The following is a 21,164-nucleotide window of genomic DNA, read 5'->3' on the forward strand; positions in this document are numbered from 1 at the left end:
ATTTCCATGAAAATGAGTCTCTGAGATAATCAGATTTTATTTCTAGCATCTAATCGATACTCAGGGCTTTGTGGTTTAATTACTAGAATAATTGTTTGCTGAAAACACAGTTCAATATCTGTTTTTTCCTTTAGAGGTCAACTCCATCATTTTAATTTCCAACCATTTAGCACTTTATTGATCTTCATGTCATTTCATAACAAGTGCTGCATCTTGCCAGCTGAAATAAAGGCCAAAAATTGAAATAAGAAAAAATACATTATTTTTCTTAAATACAAAAATGGAAAATACCCTATTTCAGCCTCGCTTGCTGCAATCAAATCCTTCATGCAGCGTCCCCAGGAAAAATGATTCTGAAAATTACATTTGCTCTTTATGGAGGGAAAAAGGCAAACTAAGAATCTTTTCAGAGCCTGATTAATATCAGATATAAACTGAAGTACAGAAAGAAATTTTGCAGTTTAGTTGCTGATCCTTTAGAGTAGGTAAGGATGTGGGCTCTGTCAGGAGGACACGAAGATCTATGCGGCTTGCATTTAGAGAGGGCTGAATGAGTGGGTTGAGTACCCGCATGGAGACATGGCCTCTCCTCTCTGTAGCGGGGAAAATCACGTGGCTTCAGCTGGAGGTTTGGAAGGTATTTAGTCAAATAACAGCGGCCGTTGTTTTTCTGCCGTCCTGCAGCAGAAATGAGATGCTGTTAGAGCAGGGGGATGCGTGAGGCGCTCTCCATCTGCAGTCTCTCCGGCTTTTTCACTCCCCCCATCACCATGACTTGACGTTTAATTTTAATACACAAAAACGTACCTGTCTTTCCCAGATTATGGGAAAGGATGCTGTGTTATGGAGCAGAAAATAGACTTGTTGAAAAATGGGCATTAAAAGGTAGCATGGGGCTGATTTCCATTCCATGTACTTTTTCTACAGATATACAGGGTCAAATCCTACAGCCATAGCTCAGGCAAAACCACTGGCGATTTCAGGGCGACTTGGTGCCAAAAAGAGCTATGAGATTGGCTTAACGTAAGCACAAAGATCCCCAAACCATTTCTGCAGCTTGGCTCTAGGCGTCGGTGGCGTCAGATGGCACAGCTTCCCAACAGCCGCAGAGCGGCTCCGCGCCGTTATTTATCGCGCTTTGTTTTCTCTAGTCCCAAGATGACTTGGGCAGATTGCAGACACAACAGGAAGAATTTATGTTCTAGGGCCGCGTCCTCAGCTGCTGCAGACCAGGAAACAGGCAACTGAGGAGCTCAACATACCTTAAAGCTTTTTTAAAAAACCTGTCATTAAGGTTGAGATGCGCTTACTATGGAAGGATAGTGCTTCCCTCATAAGGCATTGCTGTGTAAATCTGCACATGTGTGACTTGCCTGGCAATAACAGCCATGCCAATCATAAAACTTGTCAGATGTTTTCTGTTATATTCTAGTTCCTGATAACTGTGCCAAATTTTAACTGTTTTGACCAAAATTTTCCAAGCTGCTTGCCCCAGACTTTTTGAGAAACTTTCGGCTCGAGGAGTTCACCTGCTCCAGTGGATGAAGGGAGGGGAAAAAAATAAACCATCAATAATTTTTTTAAAATTGGAAACCTCTGAGAAAAAATATTGGGCAACTAGATGTGGTATCCTGCTGAATATACAAAATGGAGTGTTTCTTTACTCATGAGTCTTGACTTTGCAGCTTTAATACCCTTTTTAAGATAGCTCTTGTGTGTCGTTTATTTATGTACCACTCTCCAAATATTACTACATAAAAGCAGCAATTGAAGAGCCATGTGTCCTAGGAAAGAAAGCCCTCACGGGCTTTTTCAGTGCTTTTTCAGGGCACTAATATATCTCTTCCAGAGTTTGTGCTAATCTCTGCACTCTGAATTCTTGTAAAATTTTGCTGTACAGATGTTTAACTCTGCTGCCCAGCGGAATTCCCTCTGCGGCTCCCCCTCCCCTAGCCCAGATCACACTGGGCTGGGATGAACGTGTGCAAGTGCCCTCATTGCTTGCTGCAAGGACCAGGCGAGTGGTATTAACCTGGACTCCCGTAACCCAAAGAACGGATTAAAAATTTCCAAAGAGCAACAAGATGAACCCACAACTTCCGTGAAAGCGCTACCCCGCTTTGTGTACGCTGCTTCCTTTGGAGAGGAGCTGAAGCAGAAATGCAGCGTGAAGACCTTCTGGCAGGCCTGGAAGCCCTTGAGACCCAAATCAGCATTTGCTGTTTGTGGCGTCTCAGCCAAGGGAACCCAGGGCTGGAGTTCTGAATGGAAATTTTCACCGTTGCCTATTGGACCCCGCTGTATTTGCTTTTAGCCTCAGGATATTAGATCTTGCAGTTGTGGTACATTTACCTTGTAGAGCAGCTGTTGCATTTGAAGTCTTTTTAGGAGTTTTTAAGGTGTTTCTCTTTCTCTCCTTTGTTCAGTAAGACTAATGGTATGGAGGCTGGACTACAGAGGGAGGGACAGAAGATAGCATCACAGTCGGAGCAGGAATCAGGCAGCTTCTGTGTGCAATAACTCACAATATGTGTCAATAGTAGTATTGTGCGTGCTCCGTTCCAGGTCCTCTGGCTTCATCACCTTTGTGCTTCTTCCTTCACCCTCACCCATCTTGTCTCTATGCTTTGCACTTGCTCCAAATGAAACTTTCTGTTTGAAAACATCCAGGCAGTTTGGTGCAGGAGCCTCCCCTCCAAGTGAAGCGTCAGAGTTGCTCATATGTCTGTATCCAGCAGGGAGGAGGGCTTCTTCAGAGGGAAAATCAGACCTGGAGCGGGGTGGACGACGTTGTGCAGGTGGCAGTCTCTCTCACGGTGACTCAGAGTTGAAGGTAGATAGACTTTTCATTTGGGCATCTCAGTTAAGTACCTGAAATTTGATGGGATATACCTTAAGTCTTGGAAACGGTTTTTTCCCTTTCAGGTGAAGACATGCATTTTACAGAGGAGGAGGGGTAGCTACAAGTGGCCGAGCCAGTTGGTGGCTAAAGCATCCCGATTAAATTTTTAGGAATGCTTTATATTCCTAGTATGGACACTGTAACTATGTAATGAATGAGAGCTGGTGCATATGAACATTTTAAGCACTCAAGAAAACCCATTAGCTAAAGCAGGGTGGTAAGTCCGTGTGTTGCTGTAGGAGCTGTGCCAGGGCAGAGCGGTGGAGAACCTGGTCCAGCGTGTGCTCCGGCGCAGGCGTTGCCGTTTCCATAAGCAAGGTTTGCATTTCCTCTCCCAGAGCGTGTGCAGCTTTTGGACACGGTGTGATCCAGTAAGTGTTTAATCATACTACAGATTGTGACAGCCAATTCACAGCAATGTCCTGCTGATGCCTTTAACTCTTAGGATACTGAGAGGTTTTCTGCCTTGGCTTTGTTGTAACATTTTGCGCCTGTCTGGGATCACTTGGGGAGAAACAAATAATTTGTCTATGCCAACAAGTGTTTTCAAGGCAAAAGAACTGGGTTTACAGAGAAATGCAAAGGCAGAAGCTCAGCAAGTGGTTACTCGGTGTGGGCAGTTCAAAGTGGAAATCAGCTGAAAAAGTGCAAGGGAAAAGGAAAAGGAGAAACCTGGCCTAATGGCACGGGGAAGGCAGTGCCAGAAGGATTGGTAAGGTCAGGGAAAGAGTTAGGATGCCCATTTGAGTTTCTGCTTTCTGGGTGAGCGTGGCGAGTTGTCCTCCCCATCTCCCTTCCTCTCTGAAGAGGCTTGGTGGGTTGTGGCAGGCGGCAGCGTGCAGCCAGGCGTGGGCTGTAGCTGGGCAGATGGGGAGGAGGTTGTAGTTGGTGCAGTTAATAAAACAGACAGTTGCATGGTAACTGTTAGAGTTCGCTTTGTTAATTCAAAGTTCACCCAACCAAAATTTTTTTTCTGAAAACTAAACGGTAATTGTCAGTTTGACGTTTGTTTGATTATCCAGCCGTTCAAGTCTTCTTGAATTGGGTGTGGGGGGAAATGCATTCATCAAAATTCCCATCAAATAAGTATAGCTTTTCTTCTGGAATTAAAAACACACTGCCTTCCAGCCAAAATCCATTTTCCCTATGATTTATTTGTGCTAGTAAGTAAATTGGCAATTGTGTTTTTTAAGGGAAAGGAGGCGACTGCAGCCTTGTGGCATTAACTCGTCAGAGCTGAGCAGATGAAGCACGGAGCACTTCTGCAAAACTGTTCTCACTAGTCTCATTTAAGAGAAAGTCTTACCTGCAAGGGAAAGGGATGAAATCTGTAATGTTACAGGGCAGATTGCTTGGTGTAGCTAGACTGATTTGAAGTAATTGATCTTTTCTTTATTTTTTAGACTTTAACCAGCTCTCCTCTGCTGGAACAAGGAATTCAGCTTGGAAATTGTGTGTGTAAGTGAGGGAAGAGGAGGACTAACTATAGCAAATCCCTTGCTCAGATGTATGTAACGGAGGTTGAACAGGCGCTGTAGAGGACAGTAACGTAGTGTGGCTTACACAGGGAGGTGCTGTGGCAGTGGGGTCTCTAGCAAAGTCTAGCCATCAGGAGTGAAGTTTATTCCTCCTGACTACCACCAGTTGTTAGCCCCAACCAGAAGCAACACCAAACCCCAGCCATTTCATGACAGGGAACGGGAAGAGCAGGATAGCAGCCAGGCATGGAAGAGGTGAATGAATTTGTCCTAGGGAAAAAGGTGACGGCCGCGCTGTGCTGAGCTGCATCGGCGGCAAGGCGCAGTTAGGTTTCACTGTACCGTGACCTACACAGAGCCTCCTCACCGCGTATTTACAATTTCCACACTCTTGCAAATATGCCAAGCTGGCCTTTTCCTGCCTTACAACAACCGAAGCGGTGGGTGGGATGACAACCTTGTCTGGGCCGGAGCAAGGCAGGGCAAACGCAACATCCACTGCAGGCACTGCCGGTGCTCAGAAAGTGCTGCTCCCTTCGCTCCTTGGCTCTATCTGTCTTTGCCTCCTGCATCTTGTCTGAGGCACAGATCGCTCACGGTGGGGACTGTCAGCTGCTGCAGTGGGGACCTTGTCCTTCAGCAGCTTCTCTGGTTCCTGAGATAGGGATGTCTCTGATTTCAGACAGAGGTGAAAGCAATTAACAGTAGCTGTTAGGTCAAAATCTTTTCATGCCCTGAGCATATTGGGGTGACTGACATTTTCTGGGTTTTCAGAATGAAGCTTGGTGCAGCTCTCTCAGCCCTATTGCATTTAAGGAATTACAGATGTAATGGTCGAGTCAGGTTACCTGAGCTCCGGCTTAACTGTAAAACCATCCTTCAGCCCTTTTCTCTGCCCTTTGGGGAGTGTACAGGAGCTTGGGTGCCACATTTTCACCGCTGGTCAGTTGGTCACGGTGGAGAATTATTGAAAGAGAAAGTGATGGATGTACCTTCATCAGTATCAAGATAAAGTTCTGGAATGAAGATGTAAATGCTGGATTTGAAAATACAGCGAGATGCACAGGGCAGAGGGGTAATGTGCCGGTTTTGCCATGGGAAACCAGAATTGCTTTAGATGGTGATTAAAAAAGGGAATATGATTAAAACAAGCTGATAAGGTGAAACTACAGTGACAAGATAAAGCAGCAGGGCATCCAGGAGGGGAAGGGGGAGTCGAAACTGATGGCAGGAGGGCATGAATTATTGATTGAAATCTCCACCAGAAGGTAAAGTCTTTGCATTTTCTTATCTGGGAAGGGAGAGAATGAATGAGAAGTTAAGAGAATTATTAAGCAGCTTTATCATTGCATTGGAGGGGGTAATTAGGCAATTAAGATTACTAAAAGTTGGCAAAGCATGAAACCCAGAGGATTTGTGCTTCTGATTTCAGAGGGGTTGGTGAGGGAAGTGGGGAAAAGCCTTTGACAAGAGATTTGATGGTGCGTTATGGTGAGGCTTAAAGGCAGAGCCTGGCTCTGGCACCCAGTACCCTGCAGCTTCCAGAACAAAAAGGGGATCAAGAGACCTGACTGCTAAAAAAGAACTTATTTGGAGATGGACAGTCCTCAGAACAGTGACAAGTGAGGTCATGAGTGAATGCCACTGATAGGGCTGCAGGGAAGGAGAGCACAGGGAGCTGGACTCGATCATCCTTATGGGTCCCTTCCAACTCAAGATGTTCTATAATCTGTGATTCTAATAACAGTACATGTGGACCCACTTCTTCCCGTGGTGGGGATGCACAGGAGCCGTGGGAGTTGCTGTGCAGTAAATGTTTTGTGTACTTTTTCCAGATCTTTACCCTCAGTTAACAACCCCTCTCCTTTCGGGTGAGTGTTTGTAGCGAGGCTTTGCAGGGCCGTAAGCTGAGGGTGCTGCAAGATCCCTGAGCAGAGCACCAAGAGGTGAGACTCTTCCCTAGGAGGAAAGCGTCAGACTGTGGTTTAGACTTGCAGTGAATATGGTCTGTTATGGTACCTTAATTTTACTTTCTTTGGTCAGACGTGACAAATAATGGATTTTCCCCTGACGTAAATCATGCAAGCGCTTCATTGTCAGCAGATCTTTCCAGCTGAACTTGGAGGCAGCTTCCAAACCTCTTCCGCTTCGATCCGCTGTTGTAAATTATATCTGATCACCCGCTTTGTACAGAGGAGCTCTGCAAAAAACAGATGAGCAGCGTGGGGGAGCTGGCTGAATCTGTTCTTGTAAGGGATGCAAAGCTGTAGGACACAGTGGAAAGGAGAGGGAAGAGAACACAAGAGCCATCTCCCACGAGGGTTTGTTTGGATTTATAGCATTGAAGAGTTCCATGGTGAAAGGAGATGCTGGGCCATCCAGTGCCATATACTGCAGACCCTCAAATGTCACCTACTGCCCCGCTCCTGAGCCTTCATCCTCCATCTGGCAAAACCCAAACTTCAGAAAGCTTTTGCTCGTGGGGCTTTTTGGCTGTCCCTTGCTGCTTACCTCTGCAAATTAGCCTAACTTCTTTAACTGGCCCCATGGCTTCTTGATAGCTGGCTGCACATTTTCGAGGGGAAAGCTGGCTAAAAATGACTAAAAATAGCACAGGGCATTTGTAACTGTCTGAATTCATCCTGGGCTGCCCTGACGCCAATGCCAGATAAGCGTGCTCCTGCTCTGTGCTCCTGACCTGCTTATTTAAAATCAATTTGCAGAGATGCAGGCATTATATAAATCACTGAGGAAATGTCAGCTTATGTATGTAATTTTCAGAAGTGCTCCACACTCACCTAACTCAGCTCCCCATGAAACCAGGTGATCAAAATTAAGCCGAAGCAGAGAGTTTGGACTAGTCACCACCCTTAAAATGCCACGGAAGGGGAGCCAGCACTGCAGACCCTTGTTAGTAATTTCACACCCAGAGACTGTTGCCGTTTGTTTAGGATGTTCAGTGATCAGGGAAGGAAAACAAAAGGGGATGATGAAAAATACATGGACTAGGGTATTTGTTACTAATTATTTGCTTGGCCTCATTGGCGAGTCACCTAGTGTTCTCGCAGAGCATTGTATTTTTATGAGTAGGTGCCATCCACAATGTTCCTCTTCCAAGACCAAGTGCAGAATATTAATTATGGATAATGATGTGTAATGATGCTGAATTTGGGACCATTATTTTCCCCTAGCACAGGTCAGAGGCTTTCACCCCGCCAGCCAGCTTGTGGGTGCATTAGAGCGTCTCTCGGAGAGGCGCCCAGTCTGGGAGAAATCATGCTGTGTTGTTTCTCCTGTGGCTTGGGCTGATTTATGAAGGTGTCTGACATGTGCTTTACATGGCTGAAAACAAGGTCTGGTTTAATAATAAGCAATTGTATAATTAGCAAATAAAGATTTATACGGTAGCGCTTGGGGTCCCAACGGACGTGCTGCTGTCGTTTTGTAGAGCAGAGGAGAACGAAGCCAGAATTTGTGTTTGTTGGAAGCGTGTAGTAGAATATTATTAGATCAGCCCCTGCCTATGACTTGTCAGAAATACTCTGGAGTTGTTAGTTGCTGCTTTAGAGGCACCACTGTTATCCAGCTACAAGAAAGTGGGTTGACTATTGACGAGATCACCAATCCCATATAATTATTGTGAAAGACATGTAAAAACAGGCTTTGTGCTTAGCTTGAGTTGGGGCCAACCGAGCATCAGAGGGGCTTTAGCTGGCTGTGCACACGCACTGTGTGTATGCGTGTAGCTGTCTGGATGTCCATGGAGGACATCAGTCCAAAGCTTCAAGGCGTGCACTGTGGTTTGAAGCTGTGGCTGTTACTGTGTGACTGTGAGTCACCATCGCCGCTCCTCCTGGCAGCCTGGAGTAAAACACGATAGCATCGTTAAACATGAGAGTCATGAGAAGGGTCTTTGGCAAGAATTTTGGGATTAATTCCTTTGGTTTGCAATATTTGTGGTTTTAAGCAGAATTTTCCGGGTGTTTGGTCTCTCCCGTGCCTGTCAGCCAGGCAGTGGTGTAGGGTCTCCCTGAAAGTCTGTGTTTACACCCAGTGTTTTTGTGGTACACCTAGAAACCCAGCCGAGAAGCCTAGCCCCAGGGGAGTCATGTGTTTCCTTCCTCGCTGGTGTTCCCCTGGGAGTGAAATACCAGAAATTCGAGGCATGCAGGCTTGGACTAGCAGAGGATGATGGTGATGGCACCTTCATCAACTGAGTTTACTATGGCTTAGTCCATGCAGGTCAGGACTAATGGCGGGAAAAGTTGATAAAAGTAGACATCTTGTCATCTCCTAGTGCTGTGGGTGTCTGAGTACGTCTCCTGGATAACTGATTTTTTTTCTTAGCTACCTGTCAGAGATAGGTGAGTTTGCATGTACGTTACTGTGCCTGCTTCACACTTTTTTCACCTCTAGGCAATTCGGGATCCTTACATTTGGAAAGTGTTGTATCACTAATAGTTAAAAAGGGAGTATTCAAATCATAGAATCATAGAATCGTTAAGTTTGGAAAAGACCCTTAAGATCATCGAGTCCAACCGCTAACCTATCACTGCCAAATCACTTCAAACTTGTTAAAATGATGCAGTTTAATTCAGCGATGCTGATGTCTGGGCTGAGTCTTATTACTTCCTAGCTGCTGTGCTTCTCCGTATCGTATCTGAGACATAAAAAGGCCATTAACTGATGGCCCTACTGCTGCACCCTCCGCACCACAGTAAGGCTCTCATTTCAGTAGGACGGTTACCCTGAGTGGTGTGCACGCATGTGCCCAACAGGCAGGCTCTAATGCTGCTCATGCAAGCTTTGAAGGGAGCTTCTATAAGAAAGCAGGCTTGGAAATAGGGTCTCACTCCATAAATGGTGCGTAACATTTGCGATCTAACGCATCCTGGGAGAAATATCCCTCAGAAGGACGTTGGCACATCCTAGAGTCCCCTTGTGCCCGGAGCATTGTCCTTCTGGAGAAATGGGGATCCTTGACCAGGGCTTAAAACACAGTTGCAGAACCCTGAAAAGACCCAACATTTAACTGTTTTCTTGCCTCTTACCTACGGGTAGGAATTCATTAAAGTATTAGCGGATCTCTCAAAGGCGGAGCGTTTTGTCTGCGGTGCAGTGTAGACAAATCCAGTCGCCGGTGGAGTTAATGAGTTGTGCACCCGCTGCTAAGCACTTGCAGTTCTTTGAGATTAGCTGAATATTTCATCCCAAAGTACATGCCATTAAAGACTTTTAATTCTCGGGTATCATATTTCATAGGACTTATATTAACTGTTAGGAAATTAAAGTCTCTGTGATGGCAGTACAAATTTACTTGGTTTAGTAATTTAGCACTTCCAGTGTTATCCCAATCCTCAGATATTATCTGGTGACTTCCCAGAGCAGGCAGTGGCTGCTTCCAGAAAATCAGGGGAATAAAAGACAGGGAACAATACTTTTTTAGGTATTGTTACAGGCTATGCCAAATAGAGGGAAGAATGTCTATGTGGAGGAGGCCAGTGGAAGGGGATAGCCATGCTGTAAGGTTTTCATCCGACTGTGTGTATGAGAAGTGCTGGTTAAAAACCCAGAACCTGAAATAGTGCTTTTCATCTTCCTTTTTTAATCACTCTGAAGATGTGAATTGCATAGGCAAAAGCAAGCTTCTTGCCTGCCAACTCGCTTGAAGAGTTTCTCGTGTTGATTTGCTACATTTGCTCTTTTTCGTGAATGGGATGAGAGCAAACCTAATGAAAATTGTTATCAGCTTGTCAAGTTAATTAGTATCTATTTTAATACTGTCATTATCATTAATTACTAATTAATATAACATAAGTAACATGATTACAGCTTTTTTGTCTTATTTTACAGTGAGAAGCTGGATGGAGAAGCTGAAAGATAAGGTAGGAGGCTCAGTGTTTCAATTACTTTAAAAGGGAAAACAGTTTTACTTGCAGGAATAAATAAATGCTTGTCAGTACAGTTCATTATCTTTACAAAGACAATGGAGAAAGGACTTAAATTTTGCTTTGGGAGGCAAATGAACCAGATGCTGCTGTTGTATATAGTGGTGTAAATCCATAGTACATCCCTGATAAGCAGTAACTAAGAGCAGAAGGAGGGACAGGGGCATTTGAGAGACTTCCCTGCACTAGAAGATCACCTTCTCTTCAGACTACCCGAGTTGCTTTTTTGTATTGCCCTCTAACTTACATCCATCCCTTTTCTCAAAGTCCTATGATTGGTTCTACATCCAAGCCAAGAGGATCTGGTGATCCTCCCCGGTGAGAGGCTGTGTGCCACGCCACTGCCTCTGCACGAGGCCTTTCCTGCCTCCACATGCAAGAAGAGCTGCAAATTCCTGGAAGGAAGAAGAACAAACACAGGAAGACTGAAAAGATAACAGACCCTGATCCTTTCTCCCTGGTGTTACAGGGTGGTGGTACCTGAAATCAAGAGTTGTGGCAGCCACAGTCAGTGATAGCTTTTTAGGCTCTATTGCCGTAGGGCAAATATTAACATCTTGAAATGGTTGTGAAACCTTCCAAATATGTTGATGACAGCAAAGCCATGATGCTAGAAATGAAGTAGTGTTTTAAGATGAGTAGTGTTTTAAGACAAGAACATTTTGTGACTCAATAGGGCTTGGAAATTCTTGAACAGGATCACAGTTAGAGACCAAGCTCCAGCCCCTGAAAATACATCTCTAAGCTTGAGCAGACTGTCACCGAACGAGCCCAGCCTTCCCACATGATCCCCACCAAATTTCAGCAGCACCTTACCGTCAAGTCTGAACAGAGAGACAGGGTCTGGGTATCTGTTTTCCAGGGCTGGGGAGTGGAAGGGTTAAGGTGGGTTCTTGCCCAGCCCTTGCTGAGTTGCTTTTCTGCCTACAATAGGAAGGAGGCATGTCTAGTGTGATCTATGCTCATAGCAGAGCACCTTGGCCTGGGATTCAGCCAGAGCGAATGCTGAAAGGACAGAGAATGGTTTTCCCGATGAAGGTAAAAAGCAGACACCAAGACTGGTTGAGTGCCTGGAGTGAATGTAGCATGCAGGGGTCACCTGCTCATGCCAGACCTACCCCAGCCGCACAACACAAGCTCGGGGACATCCAGGTGTCTTCTCACTGAAGCCGTAGCTTTCACTTCTTTCCTCTTGGTACCTTGTTGGTGCCTCTGTCCTTCCCCATTGCAGGGCCGGAGGGTGCATGGTCCGGTCTCCAAGAGGGTTACTGTTTAGGGTCTGAATCTCTTGCAGGTAGATGTTGGACTGCATGGCAATGCCCAGCACAAGCATTGGCGTAACTGGGGGTCTGCTAGTGTCCACTTAAAAGAGAGACTCCGCCCTGAGCCGTCTCCCTCCTTTGGGGAACGGCAGATTTGTGGAGGCAGATCTTTCACCACCTTGCTTGCATTTTACCTTAGAAAAGCCCAACAAAAACCACTCCCCCACCCCCAACTAAATGCTGGTGAAGCAAATCACTCCCAAATAAACCTGGTCACCCGGTTGCCTCCTCTTCCTTGTTGAGTTTATCAGCACCAGTCTTAATATGTGCCCCTCTCATTTGCTGTTGGTGGAGCCCTGTCCTCTCTATTTTACAATCCTGCCATCCAAAAGAGTGTCCTGGCACATGACAGCCCCATTCCTGACAGTTGTGTCCTCCTGTGTCCATCAGGGCTGCCCTGCTGGGAGAGGGAATGGTGTGGGGAGCGTGGGACCAGGAGCACGGGTCAGCGTACAGTCTCCTGCAAACACTGTGCAAATGTTGCATTTGGTATGCTGAATAATTGACATGAGGTTCCTCTGAAGTCCTCTGTTGCTGTTATCTCAAAGTCCAGTGGAGCCAAGAAGGTCATGGTCATGGATTGGGTGTATTAAAAGCATCCATCAGATCGGTAAAGAAGCTGCATCTTCCCCATGGGCAAAGGGTAGAAAACTGGCTTCGGAGTTGCCTGTGAAATGGGGTTACCTATCAGGGAAGTGCAGAAACCCTCAGGAGCTGGGCTGTGTGACACAGAAGGACTGGGAGAACAGGTCCTGGATCTGCTTCACACTGCGGGCTTTTGGGGTAGAAACTGTTGGTGCAGCTGTTGGGGGAAGCCTGTAAAAGGGCATGGGCTGGCCAGGCATGGTAAAGGATCACAGACAGGCTAGAGTTCACAGTATTAAAAACAGTGATTTCTGACATGGAAACTTACCTGGGCAGCAGCTACAAAACCTTTTCAAGTCTCCTGCCACCACCCATGCCAGGAGCAAAGTTCTATAAATAGAAAAACCCATGTTGCGCTAATTAGGTCACCCAATTAAGGCACCTCAGTTGCCTCGCAGAGATCGTCTTTTGGCTGTGTTCTCACTAACCTCCTTTTTTGAGAACTGGGATGCAGGCACACAGCCCCCCTCCAAGCACATGTGCTGAGCGGCCTGGGTTTTCTGGGAGGGCATTCAGGGAACTGCACGATGCAGCTGAAGATGCCTCAAGCCTTAGGATCCAGACACAAAGTTGTTACTGTTTAAAGCACTGAGCAGGATCTGGGAGAGCAAAACAGCTCTTGTGAGCATTGTATCTGCCCTGGATGAAAGCAGTTATTTTCATTGTCCAGGTAAGCGTACGAAGCCAGGGCAGTGCACACTGAATAGCTTCCCCCCGCCCCCCACCCCAGTGGATTATGGAGGAGAAGCAATAATGTCGTAAGCCTGTTTTGTAAGTTGGGTTGCAGTTTGGGAATGCAGATGAAGATGAGTGGTTGTAAGCAATGGACTGAGGCTTGCTAAGAGGTGTCTGATAGTCCTCTGAATCATGCATGTGTCCCTTGGCAGGTGTAAAATCCAATTTGGGGAGTGTGGGTGGTGAAAGGTACAGCAGACACTGTTGCTGTAGTGTGAAAGAAGGCAGCGCTAATGAGGGAGGGAGCCAGGCTGTACTCCAGGCTCACTCCATTGACGCCCCCAGCCTGAATTAGGTGAGGATGCTGAAGAGGATGCTGAAGCAATTTGCCACTTTAAAATTTGGGTTAATTTTCATTTCAAACATATAAAATAACAAGCAATTGGGAGTATTTTCCAAAGGATTTTACATGTTTAAAACCGTAATTTTAAATTAGTCAGATTTTTTTTTTAATGGGCAACGCAAACATATGGATGATAGCAATTGAATTAGAGCTGATTTACATTTGCTATGCTACCCTTAAGGCCAGCTGAAGGTGTGCAGGCCCTCCCTCTACATCACCGTCCTGCTCATGCAAGTGGCCCCTTCCCATGCAAGGCAAAAGCATTTCCTTCAAAGATTTTGAGTACAAAGCTGAGGAGGCTCAGGCTGGGCTGGGCAGGGCGAGGGCAAACTGGTTCTTCTTCCTGTGAGATGTGAGCACAGCCTGGCTTTGCACTTCAGCACCTTCAGAGAACCAGCTGCGGGTGTTGAGGGCAGCTTCTGCTGTCCCCGTGCTGAGATATGAAACTAGTGTCCCGGGGCACTTGCTTTCCCGTGCCAGTGTGTCTCGGGGAAGCATGGGAGCTGTGGAATACTCTTTACTGGAGGTGTATTTAGCAGTTTGGCCATAGCAAGACACACCCCAGCAACCAGAGCTGGCCAGGAGGATGTTGAGTCCCTTTCCCATCCACATCCCATGACGGAGGTCAGCACCCCTGCTTCGCAGTGCAGCCTTTCTCCCAAAACAGCTCCTCGCCCCTTCTGCCCACTCCCCGGCTGGTGCCTGCCACCTTGCCTGATGGCTCGTACACCCTGGCTCCTCTGCCTGGGCCGTGCTCTCCTCCGCCGGCTCCTGCCGCCCCGAGGGCTGCGGGGCGGTGCAGAGAGCTGTGGGCAGCACGGTGCCGAGGCACCTGTCACCACTCCACTCAGTGCCATGCCAGAGTCATGCCAAAAGAGTAGCGGCAGCTCTCGACTCTCCGCATGAGCTCTGTTGAGCATGGCCAGACATACACCTGTGCCTTGCTTTATGCTGGCGGTACCTGGGGAGCTCGGAGCAGCACTCAGCCTACTTTACACAGCATGTAGTGAAGCTGTTTGGGTGGTTACAGGTCTTTGTTGTGGCTTGAGATTGCCTGCCCTTGGAGGTCAGGGTTTTCCTTCACACGTGCACCCGGATTAACAGACACTTGACACCAGCACTTGCAACCCTGCACTGAAGTTGTTTCTTCTCCTAAAGACAGGCAAACATTGCAGTGTCTCAGCTGTCACAAGGCAGTATCTGTTAGCAAAAGCTGATGGTGAGTGAGCCGTGGTGGTTACCAGCTTGGTCCTGGAGTGGGGCTGGTTGGGGGCTTGCTTGGTGATCCTGGATGCCAGGCTCATCGTAGGCAGGCAGGTGATAGGGACTCAAATGCAATAAACTCTGATAAAAGCAGTGTGGGGATATGTCACAGTCCTAGACTGGTGGGAGATGACTCTGAAAGGATGGTTTTGTGAGTGCTGCTCTGCTTCTCTCTTTTCTGCATAGGCAGGATACATGTCAGGGATGCTGGTTCCTGTAGGAGTTGGAATAGCCGGCGCCCTCTTTATCCTCGGAGCACTCTACAGCATTAAGATTATGAATCGCCGAAGGAGAAATGGCTCAAAGAGACATAAAAGAAAGGTATGGCAACTGCAAAGGAAAACCACTCCTCTGTTCCCACCCAGTCTCCTGTAACCATTTTGGCTGTAAAGCAAGTGCAGCCCGGTTATGGTTACGGTTTGCCTGGGTTGAAGTGCCCGGGACCTCTTGGTTAGCATATGGGGGGGATCCAAATGCTCATCGCTTCCTTTTTGCATGTGGAGCTCTTCAATATTTCTTTTCTTCCCCTAGCAGAGGGAATTTAACAGCATGCAAGACCGAGTCATGCTCTTAGCTGACAGCTCTGAAGATGAATTTTGAATTGAATTGAACTGCAGTGCCCTTGTGATAGCCTGTGACTTTTAAAGGAGGGAGGGGGAGAAAAAGAACAAGTGGCTTTCTGCTGCATCGCTGCTCTCCGCCGCCCGGAGCCACCGAGCAGTGGTTGGTACCCCTCGGGCGAAACGGCATGCTATGCTCTACGTGTACCATGCGGTGATGTTTGTTTTGATACAGTAGTGAGATTCCACATTCGCACCCGGCGCCTCATTCAGATCCACAGCGCGTCTTGTTACAGCTGGAGCTGATACATATGGATGATTATTTTCCTATTATACTGTTGTACTGTTTTGGTCCTGGCTGGCAGTAATCTAATCATAACAATAGATCTCACCTAACCCGGGAATGGGACTTCTGTCCAACTTGTTAATTTTAAATGTTACATTACCTGAGCTAGAGTTCATTAGTGCTAATATTAGCTGCTCTGCTTAATTAATGAGTTATACACTTGAAGTGTATCCCTTGCCACCTGAGAAGTGCCCAAGTACAGTGTTGTTGATACAGTTTGAAGCACATTTCTGCACTCGGTTCCCCGACTCTCAGCCCTCCTTTCTTCCTTCAGCTCTGCTCCACTCTTCTTAGAGACACATGGGAATGGGCTCAACACTTGCTTCACAGCAGAAATCATAGTCCCATTTTCAACCAGCACTGCCTGTTACAGCACAATAAATACCAGCACTCACCTACTGATGGATAGTCTTGCATGGATCTCTCAGCTTTTGTTCAGGGTGCAAGTAGGTAAGAGAAGAGGCAAGTCAGGGGTTTCTTCAGCTTCTGCCTGTGTTTGAAGGACACTAGTTTATCTGTTTCACAAGGCTGTGTTCATATAGAGATGAAAGCAGAGCATCTGTCTCCTTTATGCCCTGGAAACTACATTTGCCACCCCCAGAAAGCTGCGTGAATGGCAGCACCTTTGGGGGATCTGGATGGGTCTTGTCTCCACGCTGCTGAATGCAGGAAGGCACCACAGTTTGCGGAGCAGGTGGCTGTCGGTGTTGAGGGATTTGTGGGTAATAGTTGGAAAGCAACAGCAGCCACAGCTGTAGAGATATCTGCTATGGGGAGGGGAAATGGTCGTGCTGGGGAGCCCTTGGCCATGGGGGAAAATCTGAAGCTGTGACAGATGGCTGCAAGGGTTGCGGCGGTGAAGCCCAAGGGTGACAATGGGTGAGGGCAAGCTGCCATGCTGCCTGGGCTGCTAGCACCAGGTTGCAGAGGGAGACAGCCAGTGTCTGAGATGTTACTGGAACTGGGCAAGGGAAATTAATGTTGCTTTGCACAGAAATGCTGTCAAAATATCTAGAAAAAGGGCTGCATTACTTTATCTCTGCTTCCGGTTGTGAAATTACTTCAATCTGACATTTATGCAAAACATCCATGTTTCTGAGGTGGGAATCACTGTTCTGTGGGGCCTCATCCTTCATTCAAGCAACAGCAACTCTTGCTGGAGGAGACCTGATTAGACAAATAAGGCCAGACCACATATCTACTGAGATTAAATCCCACTGAGTCTTTGAAGAAGTAGGAGGAGAGTTTGAGGAGGGGCAGGTGCAGGATTTCATTCCTTCACCTTGTAAAGGTGAAAAGGCCTCTCAGGTTGTGAAGTGTAGATGTAGATGATGGTAAGCAAATGTCTCATGGGCATGTGAGTGAGTTTGCAACATTCGGAAGACCTGCCTGAAGCTCAGTTCTCTCTTGAGAGGGTCAGGGCCTCCTCCGGACATTAAGTCATCAGATGTGATGTTCAGCTCTGAACAAGCAGTGTTCTTCAGAGCCCAAGTGCTTTTTTGTAGGCCTTACCCACACACCTACCAAGTCACCTAGAGAAGGACAGGTGGGACGACCTGTATTCAAAATGCTGCTACTGATGCTAGTCTTCCAGCCGAAAAGCTGTGCATGGTCCCTCACACATTCATCCCGCTGAGTGCGTGGGAAGCAGGTTGGGGGAGGCACAGTAAAACCTGGTCCATCAACATATTAGGGAGTCTTCATACCCTAATCCTTCTAGGACAGGCTTTCCCAGCCAGGGCTCCACAGTGCTTGCATCCCTCCCTTTTCACTCCTGAAATGCTGACCAGGGGAATTCTGCCTTGCTAAAAGCAGACCCACATCTTAAACAGGCACTGACTGGCAGCTCACTGTTAAGTCCAGGTGCCCCTACCCCAAATAAAAGCCTCTTTCTTCCATAACAAATGATCAGTCCAAGCTAAGAAGAACTTTTCCTCCCGCACTGATCTCTCCCTATTTCCATCTCATTCCTAAGTCTCTTGGAGCTTGGCGGCGGTCGGGAGGTGTTAACAGTCCAGTTGAGCATTATTGGCTGTCTTGCAGTTTTGGGAATCAGGAAATATTGTCCCTTGGGCTTGTTGATAATTTGTTCCTGACAAGGCTTGATGAGGGTTGCAAGGTTGAATGACTTCTCTCCTCCATTCCAGTTTGCTTGAGATCATCTCCAGAAAGGCTTTTCTTTTAAGTACAGCACCAGACAGGCTGGGAACAAGACTACATAGGCAGCTGCAAGATGTTCTTGAAATGCTTTACCCTGGTCCAGCCAGGGAGGCATGGCATTGGCCTCTCTGCAAGAGGGAGTCTGTCCTGGAGCAGAAAGGACAGTAGCTGGGCTGACTGGGTCCTTTGCACGCAACTGTAGCCTGAAAGAGAGACCTGAGATAACACTGGAAAAGAGGAGCTGTCAGTGATACTGCAGAACAGAGCAGATGTACCAGCAAGACCCAAACAGCTGGGTATCAGCAGGGTTTTGTGCAATAACAGCCTGCGAAGGACAGGCTCCTCTTGCTTTCCTGTTAATGGTACTGTGCCTGTGCCGTGTGTGGCAACGGCACAAGTTGCGTTAAGTAACCGATAAAACGCAGAGCTCCTGGCCAGTCGGGAGGAGGAGGGATGGCTGGGCGAGGCTGCTGGTCTGAGTGCAAGTACCTTGGCTCCAGCAGCGCGGAAGGAGCTTTATGGATGGGTTGTCAATTTCTTGGATTGGAAAGGCTGGTGGGGAGGTGCTGTGGCCTTCCCTTGTGCTAATAAATCCACAGTTTGGGAAGCACTGACTTTCTACAGTGGCAATCAGCTTCACTGTCTCTTTTCTCCCTCCCCAACATAATGAACTTAAAGGCAATGCCACCAGTCAGAATGACGAAGGCGGTGTTTTAGTGCATCGGCTGGGTGCCCTGGTGTCCTCAAGAACCAGGCTTCACTCGGTGAGGACATGGAGTGGGCAGCTGGGATGCTGGAAACCAGCGATGCCGAAAGTGGGGCTGACAAATGGTTGCAATATCAGAGCCGTTACACGACAAGAATGGTGGGACAAACTGGGCAAGCAGGAGGGTTGTAGCTAAAAGGGAGGCCCAGCTGAATGCACAGTTCAGTGTTGGCTCTCTGGTCTGTGCTGGAGCCGGACTTGTGGGTGAGCAGGGCTGCCCAAAGATTTTGTTTGTGGTCCAGCTTCACTCCCAGGCCTGTCTCTGGCTCTCAACACCACCAACCAAGGTGTCTTGGCCGGGAGCTGGTGGTTGGCAGAAGACTACTGTTGGCCAACTTTCTGAGCCACTCAGCAGTGCAGAGAGATCCCAAGTGATGTCCATTTGAAGTGGAGATGTTTGTTGACTAGTTGGTTTTGGTTAGGCACCTGCCTCAGAGCCTGGAGGCTCCCCATGTCTTCAGCTTAATTCTTCTTGGGGTGGAGGCAAGGGGGAGTCAAAACCAGCCTCGGGTCCCAGTGAAGGGTGTAGGAGCATTTCGAGCACAGACAGGGTTTTCTGCAGTGCCCCTGATGTCAGTGCAATTTCTGCAGGTCCTTAAAGCACAAGCATCCTTCGGCTCTTTCCCTTCTCATCCAAGGCCAGTAGACTTTGGATTGGGCTCTTAAAAGTATTCTCTATACAGCTCCTGGAGTTTGATTCATTTGCTTGAAATTATCAGATTTCAGGGAGGGAGGAGGGTTTCAGGTGGGAGCTGAAGCCTCCAGTCTCCCAACACTCTACTCATTTAATCAATACCTCTGCATTGCCAAACAAGCAGATTCTTTTGAAAGAGACAGGACATGAAAAGCAGCCAAGAAGTGCCCTGCTCGTCCTCCATGCTAGGTGAATTGCAAGGCCCTGAATGTAAAGGTGAGTTGTTGTGACACTGCTAACGCAGCCTTGGCCCCATGCAAAGGCACAGCTGCGATGGCAACTTCGCTGCAGCAATAATAATCTCTTGACTCAGCACAAGATGAGTCGTTCGCCTCTGTTTTTGGGTTTTCCTGATAGCACAAGCCAGAGTTTATCGTAGGCATCACACAACCACTTCAGCATCTACAGTCCCATTTCCAACGAGAGGAACCAGCCTGCCTGATGTGCAGCCCTTGCCCTTCTGAAATGCACCTGTACTCTACAGCTGCTGATTTTTTAAGGTGTCTCCTATGCCAGATGTTCACCCTAGGTGAGGTTTCTCTGGACTGCACTGCTTCCATAGAGTGATATTAGCAGTCCTTGTGTTTTCTTGTGGTTTTCTATTTCAGACAAGAACAACTCCTCATACTGTAACTATGGAATGTAGCACTTTGTTAAATTAAAACATTGGGAAATAAAAAGCTGTCCATCATATCTTACTTTAAGCGCCTCGTCTCCCTCATCTGTGGTTCATGGCATTCGCTGTCTCTCAGGTAAAGCTGTGAAATGATTGCTTGGAAGGCTCAAATGTTGCATTTCTTTCTCTGTGCTGCATGATCGGTACAAGGCTCATGCTGGGCTTGCAGGGGTGATGGAAGCAGTGGGGAGCCTCGGCTTGGGACTTTTTGGGTAGGATTTAGCCGGAGGTAGGTGTCAGCCATGGGCTGTGATGAGGAACACCCCAAATTCCCTCAGCTGGGTTTCCAGTAGTTGTAATGAGCCCCAACACTGATATGTTTACACCATGATCTTTACATATAGCCAGGTGTCTCTTTGTGCATACCAGGACATTTGTCCTTTCCGTTTTGCCCCCTCAGCAAGGATCGGCACCCAAATCTTTCAAGACCCCAGTAATATGGCACTGGTGAACCTTTAGTCTCAGCTGTAGGGGCTGCAAATGTTTCATCAAAGGGCAGCCTTATTGCAGGTGAATATCATTGCACACACCTCGATGGGCCTGTGATTCAAGCAGAAGAATCAGAAAGACTTGAGAGTAAGGGGTGTACAGGCTGGGTTTGTAATTGCCTCCCCAGTCCTGTTTGCAGATGTCCTTGCATGCATTGTGTTATTGCGTGCAAGTACATGGGCTGGGTACAGAATCACAGAATCATTAAGGTTGGAAAAGACCTCGAGGATCAAGTCCAACCGTCAGCCCAACACTACCATGTCTCCTAAACCATGCCCTGAAGTGCCACGTCTACACCTCTTTTAAATACCCCCAGGGATGGGGACTCCCCCACCCCTCTGGGCAGCCTGTGCCAGTGCCTGACCACTCTTGCAGTAAAGAAATTTTTCCTAATATCGAATCTAAACCTCCCCTGACACAGCTTGAAGCGTATGCGTCCTTTTGCTGTATTGTGTGTAGGTGGAGGCCACAGGGTGGGAATGCGAGCCGGCGGGACACAGAGCCGGCCCGTGCCCGTGGCTGCCTGCCCCTCTCCAGGCATCCTCTAGGAATAAGAGCCAGCAAGAACTGCTTGTCCAAGTGTGTGGATCTTCTCTAATGAAAAATGGCTTGTTCAAAACAAGAAATTCCCTGGGAAATAGCTGTTTGGGGATTGCACAAACACATTCTTTGCTAATTGGTAGTTGCCAAAACCAATCTGTATATTCATGAAGCTATTTGCTGCATTGCTGACTTTTTCCAGTGAAAAAACAAAACCTGCTGAAGGAAGATAAACAACGATAATGTGGTTTTTTCCCCATCGGTTTCTTTCCTAAAGAAATAACTCTTTGTGATCAC

General features: G+C 47.3%; 1 protein-coding gene across 4 annotated transcripts in view; it reads left to right on the forward strand.

Annotated features, from left to right (window-relative positions):
• The window catches only part of ARMH4 (armadillo like helical domain containing 4), a 73,279-nt gene extending 53,419 nt beyond the window's left edge, over positions 1–19,860 (forward strand). For 2 of the 4 annotated variants that reach the window (XM_064461042.1, XM_064461041.1), the window contains exons 6-9: positions 10,234–10,265; positions 11,262–11,366; positions 14,823–14,957; positions 15,168–19,860. In XM_064461042.1, coding sequence (XP_064317112.1) covers positions 10,234–10,265; positions 11,262–11,366; positions 14,823–14,957; positions 15,168–15,236 — 341 coding nt within the window. In that variant the 3' untranslated portion in view covers positions 15,237–19,860. The remainder of the gene's footprint in view (positions 1–10,233; positions 10,266–11,261; positions 11,367–14,822; positions 14,958–15,167) is intronic. The other 2 variants (XM_064461043.1, XM_064461044.1) reach the window with 2 other exon arrangements.
• The last annotated feature ends 1,304 nt before the right edge of the window (positions 19,861–21,164 follow it).

Source organism: Phalacrocorax carbo, chromosome 9 (assembly GCF_963921805.1).
Source record: "Phalacrocorax carbo chromosome 9, bPhaCar2.1, whole genome shotgun sequence".
Taxonomy (NCBI): Eukaryota; Metazoa; Chordata; class Aves; order Suliformes; family Phalacrocoracidae; genus Phalacrocorax; species Phalacrocorax carbo.